The sequence below is a fragment of the Sceloporus undulatus genome, chromosome 5, assembly GCF_019175285.1.
Source record: "Sceloporus undulatus isolate JIND9_A2432 ecotype Alabama chromosome 5, SceUnd_v1.1, whole genome shotgun sequence".
NCBI lineage: Eukaryota > Metazoa > Chordata > Lepidosauria > Squamata > Phrynosomatidae > Sceloporus > Sceloporus undulatus.
The window spans coordinates 30,553,600-30,573,039 of record NC_056526.1 but is presented as its reverse complement, the minus strand read 5'-3'; the positions used below and the strand labels follow the sequence as shown (position 1 = coordinate 30,573,039).

The window sequence follows — 19,440 nt, the reverse complement described above, 5'->3', positions numbered from 1 at the left end:
AACAGTGGCATCAGAGGTTGTAGGTGGATGCACATAAAGGAAAAAGAGAGGTAGATTTTCCAGAAATGTTGAAACCATGGGGGAAAAGCAGGTTTTCCCAGTTGGGAGGGGAGGGGATTTTCAGAACAAAATGCAAACAAAATGCAATATTATTTTGTCTTAAGCAGATATAAATTAATCTTATTTTAGGAACATCACATTAATTATATATAACTCTGGCATAAAATCATGATGCTTGATATATTAAAAGTACAGTTTATCCAGAACATAATTACAAATTGAACTATTTTAATTCTGCAAATGGAGCTACAAGGTCCTGAGTTGAACTAATAAGGAGCGTCTTTGGTTTTTCCTGTTTACAATGCAGGAAAAAGCCCTGAATAAAAAGTTTAAAAAAAACACATTAGAATCATAGAGTTTGAAGGAACCTTGAGTTCAACCTCCTGCTCAATGCAGGATTTCCAGATAAACTAAGCATCTCCAGCAGGTAACTACTCTTACTGTCAAGAAGTTCCTTTGAATGCTCAATTGAAATCTTTTCTACAGTCAGCCCTCCTTATCCACAGTTTTTTTTATCCTCGGATTCAAGCATCCACGGCTTGAAAATACTTTAAAAATATACAAATCTCCATAGGCAAACCTCAATTTTGCCCCTTTTTATAAGAAACACTATTTTACTATGCTGTTATACTTAATGGGATTTGAGCATCCACGGATTATGGTACCAAACCCCAGCGGATACCAAAGGCCCACTGTACTGTAACTGAAAACCAGTAGATTTAATCCTACCCTCTTCTCTGTGGCAATCCTTGAGGGATAAAAAAGTACAATTACCTCACCCCCTCGGTCTTCTCTTCACCAAGCTGAACATGACATTGACCAGCTGCTTCAAACCTTCTTGATATGCAATTTCATAAAACAGTAGTAAAACAGAGAAAAATATTTTGTGTCCACTAGTTCTGCATAGCATCAAGCAGGCACATTGATGAATTTCCATAGAAAGAACTGTGAAAAGGAAACCAAGGCCAGAAATTGTATTCTTCTGATACTGTGCATAGTCTTACATATAACTCTTCATCTTACATAGAAATAATTACTTTAGAAATTATTTTAGGGGTGGTAAATATTTGAATCTTAAACATTTTATTCATCATTCTAAAAGAAAATATTCCATAATTATTATTTTTTCCTGAAAAAAGGTCTTCAAACATGGAGAGGGGGTTTCCAAATTTTACAGTGTTTTTTTTTTCAGGGCTTTACAACTCTGGAAGGAAATATGGACCTAAGAAAGCACAAGCTGACAAGAAGACAGCAGGATAGGAAAGAGAAAGAGGCAGAAGATGGAATGGGGAAGGAAAAATGAGAGAATGAATATTCAGACAGAGGAAGGAGCTGTATAGACTGGGATGAAGTTGGGGTGTGGCATTCCAACCTTCCATTTTGGGGCAAGATACTAGAGCAAGTGGTGGCTTCTCAACTCCAGGGGTTCCTATAGGAAACAGATTATCTAGATCCATTTCAGTTTGGTTTCAGACTAGTTATGGAACAGCAACAGCTTTGGTGACCTTGGTGGATAGCTTATGCAGGAAACTGGACATGGGGAATGTGTCCCTGTTGGTTCTTCTATCATACACCATGGTATCCTGTGATGATCCCTGGGATCCAAGCTGCCACACAGCCACCCTGTTCTTGGCCCTTAGCCCCAGGGGATCCCTTTAATTTCCCCTAGAGCCTCCTAGGTCTCTGTTCCCACTCCCTGCTGAGCTGAATGAGTCCCCTTGAGATCCTCTAGTCAAGCTGCCACCACCCAGTGAATCTCCAATGAACTCCCCTTAGCACACACTGGGACTTGCTAAGGACTTAAGTTCCTTCCCTTGCTAACCTCAGCAAGCAGTAACTAAACTAAGACACATGTACAGGAGCACAGAGATAGCAGCTACTTTTAAAGAAAGGTATTTATTCTAAATAGACAGAATAGAGCAATAAGATATCATTCATGCGAGGTCTCCTTGCCTTGCAGGTACAGAATGCATAGTTACAAGATGTTCATTTCAGGCAAGCTATTAGATAAATATAACAAAAGCCTAAACGCACTAGCTAACACATTTCCTAAGCTACTCACACAGAGAAGGGATTTGCAGTCCTTGATGGGTTTTTGAATGCAAGGAGCTGGCTCTCATTGCCTAGCTCAACTTGCATCTCTTAAGCCTGCCTTTTGGCACAGGCTCAACAGCTGGGCTTCCAAAACAAAACACAAAGATGAAGACCAAAGACCACTTGGCCTCAGGGCCTTTTAAAGCCCTCTGGTAGAAGATTCTCCAAATTCATGGTCCTACTCTCTGATTGGTCAGTTGGGCCTTAGGTCAGCTATGATGTAACTTCTCATTAGCATGTGATGTAAGCTCTCATTAGCATGTACTTCCCCCCAGCTTAACTCTTTGTGGTTTGGGAGGAGTCTTCAAATATCTGGTGGCCTAGTCATTACACCTTCTGAGTCACCCCTCTGGGATGGAGCCTGGAGATATTGTCCTACATTGACTCTGTTCTTTCCTGGAGAGGTGGTGCTAGGGGATTCCTGTTTGAATACTTGGCCATTAGACTGTAGGGCCCCTCGGGGTTCAATCGTGTCCCTTATGCTATTCAATGTTTACATGAAAGCACTGGGATAGGATATCCAGGGTTTTGGAGTCAGGTGTCACCAGTATGGTGATGATACCCAGCTCTATCACTCCTTTCCAACTAATTCCAAGGAATCTGTCTCTATGCTAAACTGTTGCCTAGCAGCTGAAATGGACTGGATGAGGACAAACAAATTGAAGCTTAATCCAGACAAGACATTGGTGCTCCTGGTCAGACAAAAGACAGATCTTGAAATAAGGACTCAGCCTATGTTAGATGGGTTTCACTCTCTCTGAAAATGCAGGTTTGGGGGTCCTCAGGTTTTAGCTGTGACCAGGAGTGCTTTTGCACAGCTAAAGCTTGTGCACCAACTGCACCTGTTCTTAGAGAAGTCAGATCTGGCCACAGTAACATATGTCTTGGTTATTCCCTGTCTGGATACTGTAATTGCTCTGTTTGGCCTGTGAAAAGTGCTCAGAAACATCCGTTTCTGAAAGAGCTACAGCCAGTTTGTTAAATGGAAACACACAACTCTATTTTGTAACAGCTCCATTGGTTGCTGGTCCACTTCTGACTACAATTCAAAGTGCTGATAGGTTATTTGCAGGAACATGTCTCCTTTTCTGAGCCTAGTAGAGTTCTAAAATCATCTGGAGAGGTTCTTCTCTCTGTCGCACCATACTCTCAGGCTCATTGGTGGGAATACATTTTAATATGTTACATATTTAATGTTTTTAACTGTATAACTCATTACATTGATTTTTCAAAAACAACAATTATATTTTTACTTTGTAACACTTTTGTTCTTAATTTGTATTGTTTTAAAAACTGTTAGCTGTCCTGAGTCCCTATATTGGGAGATAGGCAGGATATAAATAAATAAATAAATAAATAAATAAATAAATAAATAAATAAAAATAAAATAAAATAAAATAAAATAAAATAAATAAGAAATATGGGCCTGAACAAACAGGTCAAAATGCACAGCTTCTGGCCTCTTAAGATGTGTGTGTCATTTAAACAGCATACCTCCAAAGTGACCTGAAGCAGCTTTATTTTGGCCTGTCTGTTCAGGCCCTATGTTTTTTAAAAACTGCAGCATTCTGTTCTTGCTAAACACCAGTACTATATTAGTCAATGTGACACAGAAGCAGTTTTGTCCCATATTAAGCACTTCATTCATAACATGGTAGCTCATTGGATTGGTCCTTAAATATTGAATACAGTGTCTAGAAATTGTTCAGTTAGACAGATTACTATGTCTTAACCTGGTGCTTTTACTATCACCACATCTTTTTTTTAAACAAAAATGTTAGGATAGAATGGTCTCTCTTTTTCTTATTCTTTTTCAGCCTTGTCTGCAGTTGCTGCTATTAAACAGCTGCTGGAATTGTGGGGAGGGTTATTCTCATTGGGGGTTTGCTTATCTTCTGGATGAATAATGTCCTTCTTTAACTTCTTAGCAGCTGGCGTCCAGCCGATGTGTGAGAAAGATGCTGACAGTTATTGGGAAAACATTTGGAGTAGAGACAGCTGCCAAAAAATCAGAAATCACTGTTACCAGACAAGGGTTGGAAAGACTTGGGATATTAATATATTCCATGGCTTTTTCACATTCCAGATTCCTTATCAAAAGTGGTTATCACCCATCGAGACACAGCTTTTTAAATAATGTATAAAGAAAAATGGAATTCCCATTTAAATTTGTTTTCTTTTCAAATTTCAGAACAGAACCCTGTGGCACCCCACTAGTAATTTCTCTCTATGATGAAGGGGAGCCATTGCTGATTTTGTGGGTTTCTTTAATTAAGTTGCTCATTTTACAAAAATGTGCATACAGATATATAGGCATTAAGGGCTGTGAAATGTACAACTGATTTTAGTCCAGCTAATTCTGAACAGCAAATTAGAGCAGCTTCACTGTAATTGAGCAGATTAAACCATAAACCTGAACTGGAAAGGTCCCAGGGCCCAGATGGCTTACCAGAACCATGCCAGCAGGGCCAGATAACATCATGGAGATGAGGCCTCCTCCTAATACTTATTGCTGTCTTCTCACATTATTCAGCTCCACCCTGACCATGATGTCATTCTCCCCTTCTCTATACAGATAGTTGGCATAGAATCCCATGCTTTTCTGTACACAGAGAATGATTTTATATACAATCTCAGAGTGGGGCTTCTCCATCCTGCTTTCATTCTTTAATGGGAATGTAAGAGGATTGGGAAATTGAATGAATTCCCTAGCCTGGAGCTCCGCTTACCTCTGGGTGTATGTGTGTCTCTGTGTACCTGTACCTGTGTATGTGAGGAGGAAGGGAGAATGAGAGTGTATTGGGGAGGTGAAGGTTTGGGAAGCTGAAGAAAGGGGCAACCCCCATACATTTTGTTGGCTGAACCCATACCCTGAATTAACTAGATCAGGACTCTGTGCTAAAATTTTCCTTCCCTTGTGCTACAAAGTAAACTGTATTAATCTGTTCAAGATGTTTGGAGTCCCCCTCCCCCATTTTGTACCTGCACTGGACTACAAAGGTGAAAACATGTATGACACAGAAGATGATGACTGGATCCCTGCCCATTTTTTAAGTAAAAGTGGCTACAAAGATTCAGTTTTGACTGTCATAATGGTATTCAGGGAAGTCTGTTTAGCCTCTTTCCCCAAAATACAGCCACTAATATCAAGATTTAAATCATACCTGCAAAAATAACATAAGGGCAAGACATTTTGCTGTTTAGGACAAATTGCAAATGTAGGCTAATCCTCTCTTGTAGTTAATTTTGCATTTGCGAGGCTATTACATTGTCTACAAGACCACTGCCATATATTTCTTTAATCATGCTGCTTTAACCATCCCATTGTTGGTCATTCTGTTCATACTTCCTATATAATATATCCTATTTTTGCAAGCACTTTTATAATTAATGGTAAGGGAATGACAAGCTTATTCCTGCAAGATTCTTGGTATTTCTGGATCTATGGCTTCTAGCATGCCAAGTCAAAAGAAGTTTTGCAGATATTCCATATCCCCCCCCCCCCCCCGCCCAGATGAACACACACACACAGAGTGTGCTGGCATATCCAGATAAAAAGTTATCTGGGCATGCCAGCACATTTGGATACATTTACCACAAAGATCTGGGATGAGGCCTGTAACTGTGTTCAGCTGAACATACTTACAGAGCTCTTTGTCTTAATAGTCACAGGAGCTTTGTGCAGGCAAATGTCTGTGTTGGGTGCATCTCTTCCTCCTAGAAAGATGGAGTGCAAAAACACAGATGGGTTACATCCAGAAAATGATGGACGAACCATTCTGTGAATGAATCAGCACAATAGCACAAAAAAGCTTAATCTGTTTGTGAAAAACTGTTTTAAGAGTAGAACTTTGGAAACATGGCATGACCAATTTGGGAAACGCAACAGAGGTGGGGGGGGGGGGCATCATAAAATTAAGCCATATTTTCAGAAATCCAAACTTTCTCTCATAATAGCAAGGTCTGTTTACGTCTCTGGTAAGTTTGAGAGGGACCCTTTTTCTTCAGCTGAGAGCTTGCAAGTGGAGTGAGATATCATCTTTATTGTTACTCTGCAAAACTTTCCAAAGTTCAGGAGTACACAAATAGTTCCCAGCTTCATGTGCATGAACAGGAAGAAGAGGTACTCCTAAAGCACTCAGAATGTCTCCAGAGTTTAGCTTGTTAGAGATTAGTGTCCAGTCTTCTCCAAGTGAAAGGAAGAGAACAATTATAGTCACTGGTTATCATAGGTTACTAACAAGACCAGTCAATATCTGTGGACCCATAGCAATTTAAATGTACTGTCATTTTTGTAGCGGTCATTATAATGTTCCTGAGGTCAGAGAAATATGTGATTGAAGTTATGTATAAGGGATAGAAAAATGCAATTACTTCACTTAAACCTTTATGAATGACTCTCCACAATATGACAGCAATATCATCCAGATAATGTAACTCATCCAACTCATGTTTTCTAATAGATCAGACATAACCTGAATCAGTTCATTCTTGAGAAGATTATTGCTCTACTCAGGTTGCAGAAATCATTCACATGCTGGATTTGTGCCTCAAAATTTTACCACAGTAATGTGCAGCCTGTCATATCCTATTTCTTAATAATTTATTCTCCCTGCATCATCATGAGTACTGAGAAAACACTTGAACCCCAACACTTTTGTATACTTGGTGCCTGTTACAGCCCATAGCATCAGGGAGGCAGATCAACAGGGAAGGATTCTTCGAGAAGAGGGACCTGACTGTTTTCTCTATGTAACAGCTGCAAAGTGACATGTACACCAATGTTGCTGTATATATAAATATAAATAAGTTGAGATAAAGCTAAGAAAAGGATGGCTTTTCTAAGGCTACCTACTGGTTTCTTAATTAAGGTTACATTTGAACCATAAATTGGTTCATATTCTTGGAACTGCCTTCCTGAACATTTGTGGAATGCTCCTTCTGGTATTACTTTCAAAACTCAATTAAAAAGTTTCTTGTTTTCCAGTGCTTTTTGGAATGTTTAATATCATTTGATTATCGTTTGATAATCTTATATATTTTGATTATATGTACTCATCAGTTTGCTTTATAGTATATTGTATTTCTGTATTTTATCTGGACAATTTGTTTTACAATGGTATCATAAAGTTTTATATTTTATTAAAATACCCCCCTCCCAAATTCCTCTCTCCTGTCTGAGGTTGTGAGTGATCAAGAAAGGAAACATGCTTATGGCCAAGTCCAGCCACCCCACCAGTACAGGCCATTTTTGTGTGTGTTAGATGAAGGGGCCTAGAGATATTCACAGTTTCTCCACTTTCATGGGAGTCCTGACCCCCAACCCACATGAAAGTTGATGGCAGATTGTATTCCTTACAATGTTCATATTTTCCACAGATACACACACACACACACACACACACACACACACACACCTACCTATAAATAAAAGTTTGAAAGTATACAAGTTGAGAGATTCCTGCAGCCATCATGTTAATTACTGTTGAAATGTAACGCCAAATCTGATTAATTTTTTTGATCTGATCCAGCAAAGCTCTTCTTGTGATGTAAAACTCCAGGCATATGCATCACAGAACAAGCTGAAATAAGACACCAGCCAAATAGTACACAAAGTTTTGTGGCATTGTAAAGACTTAATAAGGGCTTGAGTTTTGAGGGGGGGGGGTAGATTTTATGTACTACAGCCAACCCAAACACACACCATCCTTAAATCTGATGAAATAGGCTAGATTCCTCCTAAATAAATCCTGTTAGTAAGTCTTGATTTACTATTCAGTTATGGATTCAATAGGACTACTGAATGGTCTTTAGGATTATAAAATTCATTTTGCTGTAGTGTACTGATAGCAAAGCTCCCACCCCTTGAAATTCTAGCAGATCCTAAAACATAATATTTAGCCTGAGCTTTAAAATGTTTTTAAAAGTGTACAAGGAATTCAAGAAATGAGAGGGAACCACTGTATATATCGGTCTGCGTTTCTGCGCTGTTTTAGATGCATTGATGTTAAAGGCAAGAAACAACTGTTTAGAAAAGAACAGCTACGTAGAAATTAGTTGCTGCTGAACTCTATGGGAAATAAATGTTTTAAAAGTGAACATGTTTTTAAATGAATGAATACATTCATTAATATTCAAAAATATCATATCTCTCTTCATGCTTGCAACTGTTGTCCAACTCCAAGAGTCAAAAAACTCTGTTTTTCCTCTTCTGTGCAGCACTTTGGAAAAACTGTCACCAGATTCCCCCCAACCCACAAGAAGAGAACTGCTGGGAAGACACTTTTCTATCCATGGCCCATTCCGCATGGGCGGAAAGTACGCACTCCGTGCATACTAGGGTTAGAAAGGGGCATCCTTTCCGGACATCCCTAACCCTAGTATGCGCAGAGCGCGTACAATATGGCAGCGCCCATTCTACACGGGTGCCACCCATCTTGATGTTGCGGACACCTAGCGTCCACACATTGCGCTGCAGAAGTGATGCCACGAGTGCACCATTGGCCACTTGCGGCGCCACTTCCAGGGTGCAAAAAGGAGCCGCTTTTTGCGGCTTATTTTTTGCTGCGTCGAGGAGTCACGCAGTTTGGCCACTGGGGCTCCTCGGCGCAGCAAATGACGGCGCCGGCAGACCACCCGTTTTGGGCGGTCTGTAACGCACACTAGTTTACTATCTTTAGTCCTGTGTGACTTGCCTGTACTGGAAACTGTGAGAATTGTATTTGGAGACTTGTAAGCATTATTTGTACAGACAATGAAGGGTTTTATTTATTGATATCTTTCATAACATGAAAATAATTCATCTCACACTTGAAACTTAAGAAATTATCAATAAGTAAAGGAAAACACAAAGGAAAAAGGAAATAAGAGGAGCACACAAATTGAACTAAATGGATAAGAACAGGCAGTCTTATCTCACTTTTAAAATGTATCTTCTAATTATGTCTCCTAGATCCTTCAAGCCTGACTTTGTTCTCATCCGGCAGCATGCTTACAGTATGGCACTAGGAGAGGACTTTCGCAGCCTTGTCATTGGTCTGCAATATGGCGGAGTCCCCAGTGTCAATTCACTTTTCTCCATCTACAATTTCTGCAGCAAACCCTGGGTGGTAAGTGGTATTCTCCTCCCACCTTTGTTAAAAGATTCCTTACATGGAAGGAGAAATCTTGGATCTTTGCATATATTAAAAAGCTCAAAATTTAACACTTTAGTTCTTCTGCACCATATTGACTACAAGTAAATATTTGAAGTCAGCAAAAGACGTATCCTTGTCAACATTTTCCTGAATATGTATAGATATCAGTTATTTAAACAATCTGCAGTTCTGTACAAATGTTAATATTTTATACAATTGCAAAGTTGGATATGGTCACACTGGCCAGAGCTGTGATGTCTGTCATGATTGTATAGAAGCCTTTATACATAATCTCAACGATGAAAACTTTACCTAGATATAGCCTGTATGGGCAACAATATACAGATACAGATACATGTAAAATAATAATATTTTCTTAGGTTTCAAGATTTTGCAACCTATCAATAAAATTATGTTAAGGTGTAATGCTATGCAAATTTATTTTGAATAAGGATTTAGAGCACTTAGCATTACTGTACTTAAGTTAGAAAAGAAGCTGACTGTTGCACCTCCTCCTAACAAGAGGAGGAAGAGAGGAGTTGAGGGACTACACCTCAGCTACATGCCCCCCAAAAAAGAAAATTCAGCCATGGAAATAGCAGCATCCTTCATGGTCCTGTACCCACCTGACAAAAGAAGAAGAAAAAGCAAAGATGGCAGCCACTACCTGCCAAGAATAGAAAGAACAAAAGTAGTATTAGTAGTAAAATAGTAACTGAGGCAGTGACAGAAATCAGGGGCAAACTTCTGGGGCAAACGTCTCACTGGACATCAAATTAGCACCAGCTTTGGGGGAAAGCTATCAGGCAACTTGACCTTCATGGGATGCTGTCAGTCTTCATTTTGGCACAATTATTCTTTGGATTAGAAGGTGATGATGATGAATCATTTATATGATTTTTCTCTAAAATATTACTCAACAAAAATCAAAACAGCACACTATTAAAAACCTTTGTAGTCAGTTCCTAAAACCCAGAATTTAAAAAAAAAACATTTGCTGATGGAACGATGGCAAGGAGCCATCCTAACCTCCTTAAGAAGGGAGTCTGAAAGCCTGTGAGAATCTACTGAGAAGACTCTTTTTCGTATCCTCACCAGATGTGCTTGTGATGTTGGTGGCACCCAGGCTTATTCAAATAACCACAAACTGAATTTTAAGTATGTCCATTTCAGATGGTATTAGAGAGTTCAAAGGTGAAAAAGGCTACAGGAGGCAAGGATGAATAAGTGGGAGAAACAATGAGCTGTTCCTATTATGTGCCTTGTAGGGTACTAAATCTTGGTTTATCAAATCTTGAGTGAAAATTAAAAAGTTAAGCATAAACCTACCAGAAAAATAGCAAAGCAATAAAGGTGACAGAATAAATCAATTTGAAAACTATTCCATACCTAGATGTCTGTTCAAATTCCTACTTGTCAGACCAGAATGGAGATATGGGAAAAGAATCACCTTTGAAACACAAAAGTGCTACAAGATCCTTTTGAATACTGATTTTCCAGACTAAATTGTTTTAATTGTCTGTAAACCGCTTTGATCTATGGAAAAGCGGTATACAAATAAAAATTATTAGTAGTAGTATTATTATTAAAGTTATGTCTCTGAATTCTAACACCATGGTAGAAGAATGGCATATAACCTCCTATTTGCATATGAATGAATGGCTTAATCATGCAGAAGCTCCATTTGAGTGATTAATCCCTTTCATGAACTAGCTTTCTATATATTTTACTATGCTACATAAGTGCAAAGTACCTAATATGTCATTCTTTTCCTTATTGTGTTTATCCTTCCTTCTCTCACACAGACCCACATGACATCAAACTTTTGTGTTCATTTGTTGAGTAGCCAAAACAGTTTTATTTTATTTTTCTCTTCAGATATTCAGGGTTAGTATGAGTTGCTACATCAACAGCCTGTGTTGCCAACAATAATCAACAGGAATGGACAGGCGAAGGCTATTTTGTTTAGTCTGTCTCTCATTTGTTGATCTCTGGGTTCACATGGCAATGACATTGTGCAGTTCCACATGCTACCAGGAAAATATCCTTGTATTTTCTCAAAAAATTATTTTTCCCTTTGAAGCAATAGTCTAATTTATCTATTTGATGCCTAAGAGGCTGTGAACAGGAGCCCCATTTGGCTCCAAGTCCAAGTGAAGGGTAAAGGTAGTCCATTGACATGAATGTCTAGTTGCAACCAACTGTAGGGGGTAGTGCTCATCTCTCTTTCTAAGCTGAAGAACCAGCATTTTCCGAGGACTTCTCTGGTGGTCATGTGGCAAGCATGACTGCACCAAACAGTGTTACTTTCCCACTGAGAAGTAGTACCCATCTATCTAATTGCATTTGCATGCTTTTTGTGGATCCAGATCCAATCCATTTCATTCCAGAATTCAAATCTGAATCAAGATTCAGGAATCCAGCTTCAATTCTCCTTTCCTGATGTGTATTAGGAAACCAAATATGTCCATATGTCCATAGCTTTTTAAAATTTCTACACACATCACAAAAAAATAGGATATAATGGTAGATCATAAAGGGAGATTAAAGCAATCAGTTTCAGAGAGATATCTCCCAAGGTTTTCTTGCTAAGCATCTGTAAAAGTTGGGTGCATTCCAGGAAAAAGTCAGAACTAAACACCTTTAAAGTTGTTTCTTGATAAGACTGGTAAGATGCTGATAACTTTAGGTGGAATAGGAATCGTATGTGTACTTTCTTGTTTGCAAAGTTAAATAGATCATTTTTTTTTTTTTTGGTAGTTCTCTCAGCTGATAAAGATCTTCAACTCTCTGGGTCCTGAGAAGTTTCCTCTTGTAGAGCAAACATTCTTCCCAAGCCATAAACAGATGGTAAGCACCCTATGCTTGATTGTGTTTGAATATCCTATGTATGGCACAAAGGAAGAGTAAAGATTGTCTCTGACAGGTAGTAATGTGTCAGGAAAAATGGAATAGCATTCAGAGGAATTATTCTTCCCCAGTTTTGGGGAACCCACAAAAACTCTGCAAAAGTTGATAAGTGTACATCATGCTTTTTCACAGCAGGGTTGCCAGATGAAATACAGAACAGTGCTCCTATGTCTTTAGCAGTTGTACAGAAAAAGGCACTCAAACATCTGATGAAATCTCCTCTTCTGCCAAAACATTACAGGAGCCCTGTTCTCTTCACCTAGCATGACCATTCCAAAATTTCTCCAGTTCTTCTGAACATTCAGGCCTTGAGGCCCAACCCTTGTTTTAGACATAGTGACGTAGCTGTTATAAGAAGCAGGACTTTTTAACGTCATGAAAATGCAACAAATTGTCATTCATCTGTAAATTGTTGTACCTTTATAGTCAGGCCAAGGAAGAAGTTCTTGTGGAATTTCCTGCAGCTGGATTGGCCTTGGATCCAAGGCATATGGATTGACTCCACCTGACTGTCCATAAACTGTCTTGGGCCAGGCCTGATGGCCATCACTTGCATGTGCCACTAATTTTGGCAATCAGAACTGGAGTAATAGCAGTTCACATTGGCTAAAAAAAAATAAGCCAGTAGCAAGTGGATGGACAGAAGAATGCAGGGATTCTCAGAGGCTTGATTGGAAGGGAGCATTGCACAGGCTGTTGATGCTCACCCTTTCCTAAGGCCTTACATTCATGATGGTATCATACTTTGTTGCCAGTTGTGTTAGTTTTGTTGTGTTGAATCATCTTTAGTACAAACACTGTAATGTATATTGGAATATGTTCCAGTTATCTAAGCAAACTGAGTGTTTAGTCTGTGTAGTAAGGCACTTGGAAAAATGTATAGGTTTACATACAAACATAGGAACATGATTAATGAATGAGCTAAGTTGGAGAAATGGGGTGTAGAATTTCACATTATTGATAAACATGTGACACAATTGCTGCCTGTTAAAAATCCATGACAGTATTATTCAGTGAAGATTCTTTGAAAAATGTGTCTCCTTTGCCACACCCACAAACTGTTGTCTTCTTTGCCGTATCCACAAACTGTTTCCATTTTGAGATTTTTCATTCTAGCAGTCCTAAAATGGACTCTAGAATGCTCATTATTTTCATGACATCTCAACAAGACCTATAATCATTTATACAGAACTCCAGGTTTCTACTCTCACAATATTAATAAACTGGAATTTGTCATTTTAATGTCTTTATGAGAGAGAGTTGGAATGCATGCTAAAATGTTTGAGCAATTTAGTCCTCATTCATTCTGAGCTGTAGAATTTACTCAATACAAATTGTGCAAAAAAGAGTACTATCATACAGTGCACCCACACCAAGTGCAGGCTTGCCATCCAGAGTTTGAGCTTCTGTGGATGGCAAGCTGCAGCTTTCTGAATGGGAGTGCGTGCACACGGTGATGCAAGCAGGAGTGCGCACCCATTGAGAAGAATGGGACTTAAGGATCCCCCATGGATAGCAAGGGTAAGGTACTTCCTTACCTTCTGCCCCATTTAAGGCTTCTGTTAATAGCTGTTGGTATCCTTAAACACCCTAAAGGCACCAGATTCCATCAGCTCATGGAAACTAAGCAGGGTCAGCCCTGAATAGTACTTGGATGAGAAACCATGCCAGGTGCAATAGGCTGTATTTCAGAGGATGAAGTGGCAAAATCACCTCTGAATATTCCTTGCCTAAAAAAATCCTACAAAATTCATGGGGTCACCATAAGTCCACTGGTGACTTGAAAGCACATACACATCAGTTTAGGCATACCCTCTTTCTCTGTGATCCCATGTGTGAGCACGCACTCTGTGTATTTGCAGAATCAGCACCCATTGAAATATAAAAGTGAGAATGTCAGAAAACAGATCCCATTTCACGTGAAGACATGAGGATGCTGGAGAAGATGGTTGTGGCTGCTAACTTTGTCAAGTTCTGGTCATAACTTGTCTGTCAATGGATATGGCTTTAATTGTATCACTGCCCTGCCCCAATCACTGAATTTTATAGTTACAGATTGATTACCACTTGTAAACCTTTTTTATTTTCATACTCATCCTCTCCCTTTTCTCTACCACAGAAAACCTGTTAAAGAGAGAAAGACAGAAAGTCTTATAGTAAATATGGGTAAAATAGAGCTCAAGAAAAGACACCCAAACCCTTTCGTGGATCTGCTTGCAGACAACAGTACCCAGTTAGATATTTCTATAAACCAAGAACAAAAGAACCATAATCTTATGTGATAGAAATAAAACATTTTATTGTTTTAGAATAAAAGAACACTATAAAAAGTGAACATTATTACTTTAAAAGACAATATACATTCAATGAATATAAATTTATAAATAACAAAACAAGGAGGAAAACTGTAAACAGTGCTACAAAACCTAGCAAAAAGTACATTCCTTCTGGGGAGGAGATTTCTCCCAGACTGAGTTTTCTTCCACTCTAATATTCAGTATTGTTAGAGATAGTATTGCAGAAAAGACCAAAAGACAAATTTATGGCCTAGTTCTATGCCTTCATGTTCAGAAACCTCACTGAGATCAGTGGTTCTCCTTAGTAAGTCTATGTAGAATTACATTTTAAGATCACAGCTATATGCTGACTTCCTTCAAAGTAAGCATCTTTACTCTGGCATAGTCTGGGTTTCTTAGCTGGGCTTACACAGACCTTTGTCTCAGAACCTTTGAAATTAATGGGAAGGCACCCATTGACTTTGACAGGTATGGCTCAGGCCCATATTCCAAGTGCAAATCTAAGCTTAGCAGCTGCAATGCTAAAAGTCAGTGTGGTAGATAGAGGGTTGCACTTGGGTCAGGCTTTCCTGATTCAAGTCCCACTCTTACCATGGCAATCTATAAAATGGGAATGATAGCAAGAGTTCTTATGGGAGGGAATGAAGCAAAGATTAGTAAGAGTTTTTAATGACATACTATTATTAGTATTTTTTTCTAGATTTAAGTAAAGATTAACTGAATCTAGTAACTTCACTTAAAAATTTGGAGTCCTCCCCAAAGAAATGTATTTTTTGCCATGTTCTTCCCCCTCCATTCAACTTTCCATTAAAATGCAAAAACAAATCCAAAAACCCTCTATGATGATTTCTTCATTGTAAGATGAAAGATGCCCTCAAATCACTTTTATCTTTAGCAGTGTCATATCAAAATCCATGTATAAAAAGAAAGAGCATTGTTGGCTGGGTGGACCATTTTAATCTGTTCTGTATGAAGCATTTATATATATTACTATGTGTGTAAGGACTCATATTTTCTTAGCAAGTGAAGAGGTTTCCATAGTATATTGACCGTAATACTATAATGTCTCAGCTATAGGTTTAACATTCTTTTTAAAGATAATAAGCATTACCTTTTACAGCTGCCATTTGGCCAGAGAGATCAGAATCCTGGCACTATCAGTGAGCAGTGCTTTCTCTTCTCACTTTTCAAGATTTGAGCCCAAGCCAGGATGGTTTCCAGAAACTGGAAAAACCAAGCTGAAGCCAGGTTTATCTCCAGAAAGCTTATAAACTGTAGCTTAATCATTACCACTGCAGCACATGCTAAACAAGGTATTTCTCTCCTCTACTCTTACAGAAATTCATATAACTAGTTTGCTGAATTGCTGCAACATAAGCTAGTTTACTAAACCCATTTCAAAAGAAAGGTGACTTCAGTGGAGTCCCAATTTAATTTTACATGGTGCAAGATCTGATACAGAGACTGACAGACCTATTGACTACTTAGAAAATGAACTCCTGCCTTCAAACCATGTATGATATGGCACAGCTGCACAAAGGTTTTGAAAAGTTAATGAGAGTATTAATATACTGTGGCAAGCATTTGTATAGCAAAGTCAAGGTTCTTATAATGGACTTTATGATATAGAGAAGGGTCCTTTCTCAGCACCAGTTTTATCTAAAATATGGTGAGACTGTAATTGTGGTTCTATATGACAATGGCTGTGCTCTTTGAAGAGCTCCATGGATTAGGTTGAATGAGGGAGGAACAACATTAGGACAGCAGCATTAGCCCTTTGGACTCTTTAATATATTGGTTCAAGAACCATTTTGTACCAGGGGCTCTGTGAAAGGACCAGTTACCGTATTTCTTCTCAATAATGACCCTGATGTTTGTGTTTCCTTTCTGGTGAATCTGTACAAAATCAAAATCAGGCACAGTGCTCACAGTGCTTCATAAAACTCATTTTACCCCTTTTCTTGATCTGAATGTCAGGCTCTGAAATCCAGTTCCACTGTTAAAATGACAACTGAATGTATTCTGTTGTATAGGATGAAATCTTGAGACCAAAAACACTCTTTATAAGTTTCTGGTGATAAAACTGGACTAAATCAATCCACAGGCTAGGGCTGGATGCAACTGTAGACAAGGGATTGAATAACTGAAAGCTTGTTTATATTAAAACAGCTTCCTATATAAAACTAGATGTCATACAAAAGTAGTCTAATGGTCTTTAGGAAGTGCCAAATTTCTATGTCCAGTAATTCCATCCACCCAGTTTTAAAATCCTGAACCCCAAATAAACAGTATCTTTCAGACTACAATGCAAACATTAAGCCCCCTCCAAATAAGCATTTATTCACTGCAATGAAGGAGCAGCTATCTGCACACTTATATTTATTGTAGGGCAATACCGAGGTGGAATGAACAGAAGATAGCATAGTAAGACAAATAATAACAATAAAAAAGAGGGGAAAAACTGATCTTCACTCCACTCCAGTAAAACACAGTTGCCCATCCCATCAGTAACTCTGCTCCTTAACAACATTAAAATGTAAAATACTTTTATTTCTTTCACAAGATATTTTATATGATATTTTCCAAATAAAAACAAACAAATCATAAAGTCCACAGTGAAGATGCGAGAGTCAGGTTCTGTGTCCTTATTGCCAGAAAATTAAGTGAGCCTAAGGACCATAGATTTCATTAATCAAATAGACACCCTCTAAAATGATTGGTTTTTAACTGTTGAGATCTAGAGCTTTAGATAGCCCTTCTGTAACAGGAGAAGTGGGGTTTTATAAATGCTCTGCCTATCCTATCAGACACCTATTTCTGCTTTCATTCTGCATATTGGTACAGATAGAGGAGGAAAAAATATCGAAGGAGTGAACTCCTCACCTTTCAGTGCTCACAAAATACTGTGAAAAGGCTTCAGGATAACAAAAATCATGAATTACCACACCATGAAAAGCCGTGTTTTTCAGAATATTGACCAATCTTATAATTTACGAACACTGTGGGCACTTTCACAAAACTGTTCCATCACATAAAATGTTGAAAGTGGAAAACATGGTGACCATTCTTTGAACAGTTGTTTATATTGGCCCTTATTGTGATAGAAGGAGAGGTGGGAAGTGCACAGGGAGGGAGAAAACACAGATTATTATTACTACTGTAAAAACCAATGCAGTTCTAACATCTTCAGAATTAAAACAAAAATAAAACACTAACCAGTGACCTGGAATGTGAAGATTGCTGCTTTGAAAAGAATAACTGAATTTTTCATAGTCTGTAGCAAGAAACAATTCCATGTTCTGTCTAAAATAGCTTACGTCAGTACATCTATATACATTTTCACTCAGCAAAGCAGCTGATTTCTTACACTAATAACATTAAGTTTAAACTTTTGTTCCTTTTTCCAGTCCTCCCCTTGCCCCCAGTCCAACTAACTCTGTGTGTGTTTATTTATTTTTTTATCTTGTATTGATATGTTTGTGTCTATTTGGAGTGGGTTTTTTTAGAAATAGATAATGAAAGGGCAGCTCTGCAGCCACATTAGGACAATTACAATGCTTGGAGGTGTTTTGGTTCTAAATTGGTTTGCTCTACATTTGCAGTTAAAAAAGAGATTAGCTTCATTAATTAGTGTTGATTTTTAAAATCTGTTATTCATGCCATGTGCAAACCCAGAATTGCCATGGAGCTTCAAGATTTGCATCTGAAACATAACAGGCATTTTGATAGGGTGCTTTTAATTCACACAACAGCTGAATTACCCAAGTACTCCATCTTATACAAACATCAATAATTTTCTATTTTTATTCATCTGATGTCCATCTTACATTTGCTCACATTGTTAATCCTAATTGGTTGCTTTTTGAAATGTTTATCTACATAATCCAAGGACTGAACGTGTGAGAAAACAAGCCATGAAGAGAGTATGGGGGAAGGAGAGGTTTAACTGTGATACAATAGTCAACTGGGAAATTTTTGAGATTTTTGTTTTCCTACAAAAATATAGATTATATTGCTATATATATAGTGATATATAACTTAGAGCAAAAGCTCCCTTATGCATCTGGTGTGCAAATAGAAGTTCCCAGACAAATATCTTCTGACCAAAATGGGTGAGAGTAAATTTTCTTTAAAAAAAAGTGATTTATAACAAAACAAAACAAACATCAGTTAAGACGGCATAGTTTTTTTTTTAAAGTTCGAAGTGCTAAAATTTGCAAGAAAGAGGCACTAATATCATGGTTGCCATCATGATCTGAAATGAGTTAGTGTCCAAAGAATGCTCAGCCACATGAGAGGGAAAGAACAAGAAAAAAAGATGTTTGGATGTTCATGGATCTGTGGCATTGATGATGGTTTTATCCGGAGGTGCCCATCCTCTGTACCAGCTGCAATAGCCCTCCTTTTGCTTGATGCAGGCATAATGCTTTGACTGGTACCCTGGCTGACCGAAGCTGGAGAGCATGTCTGTCCACAGGCACTCATTCTTGGAGGTCACAAAGCAGGGGAGGTAGTAGCAGGGTTTAATCTGTAGTTACACAAAGAAAACCAAAAACAGTTGAGCTTGAATGTTTAAGAAGAATCAGGGGCATTAAGATTCTCTAAACCAAGAATTTCCACATTCTTAGTGAGAAAAGTTTTGAAAAGTTGCCATCCTGGCTAGGAACCATCAGACCAGCCATGACTAAAGAGGTATTTCAGATCCATACATAAACTCTGTCTACCCTGAAAACCTATCTCCAGTATTTTTAAAACTAGTGGGTCTTAAAAGTATGTCCCCTCCCTTTGGCCTGTGCCTTACTGAATCTGGCATTCCTAAGCCTAATGAGAGAAACATGCCAAGTGAATACATTCTTCATTTCTGCACTGTTTTCATTTTCCTCTGGGGTTTTGTTTTGTTTTTTTAGACACCTTTCCCAGAACAGCCTTAATGTATGAAGTTG

General features: G+C 38.3%; 2 protein-coding genes across 4 annotated transcripts in view; one reads left to right on the top strand and one right to left on the bottom strand.

The window, feature by feature from the left end:
* Positions 1 to 19,440, top strand: part of SYN3 (synapsin III) — a 1,385,441-nt gene that overhangs the window by 1,181,368 nt on the left and 184,633 nt on the right. For both annotated transcript variants that reach the window (XM_042466641.1, XM_042466642.1), the window contains exons 5-6: positions 9,107 to 9,263; positions 12,051 to 12,140. In XM_042466641.1, the coding sequence (XP_042322575.1) occupies positions 9,107 to 9,263; positions 12,051 to 12,140 (247 nt within the window). The remainder of the gene's footprint in view (positions 1 to 9,106; positions 9,264 to 12,050; positions 12,141 to 19,440) is intronic.
* The window catches only part of TIMP3 (TIMP metallopeptidase inhibitor 3), a 46,635-nt gene continuing 41,674 nt past the window's right edge, over positions 14,480 to 19,440 (bottom strand). For both annotated transcript variants that reach the window (XM_042466649.1, XM_042466650.1), the window contains exon 5: positions 14,480 to 19,025. In XM_042466649.1, coding sequence (XP_042322583.1) covers positions 18,828 to 19,025 — 198 coding nt within the window. In that variant the 3' untranslated portion in view covers positions 14,480 to 18,827. The remainder of the gene's footprint in view (positions 19,026 to 19,440) is intronic.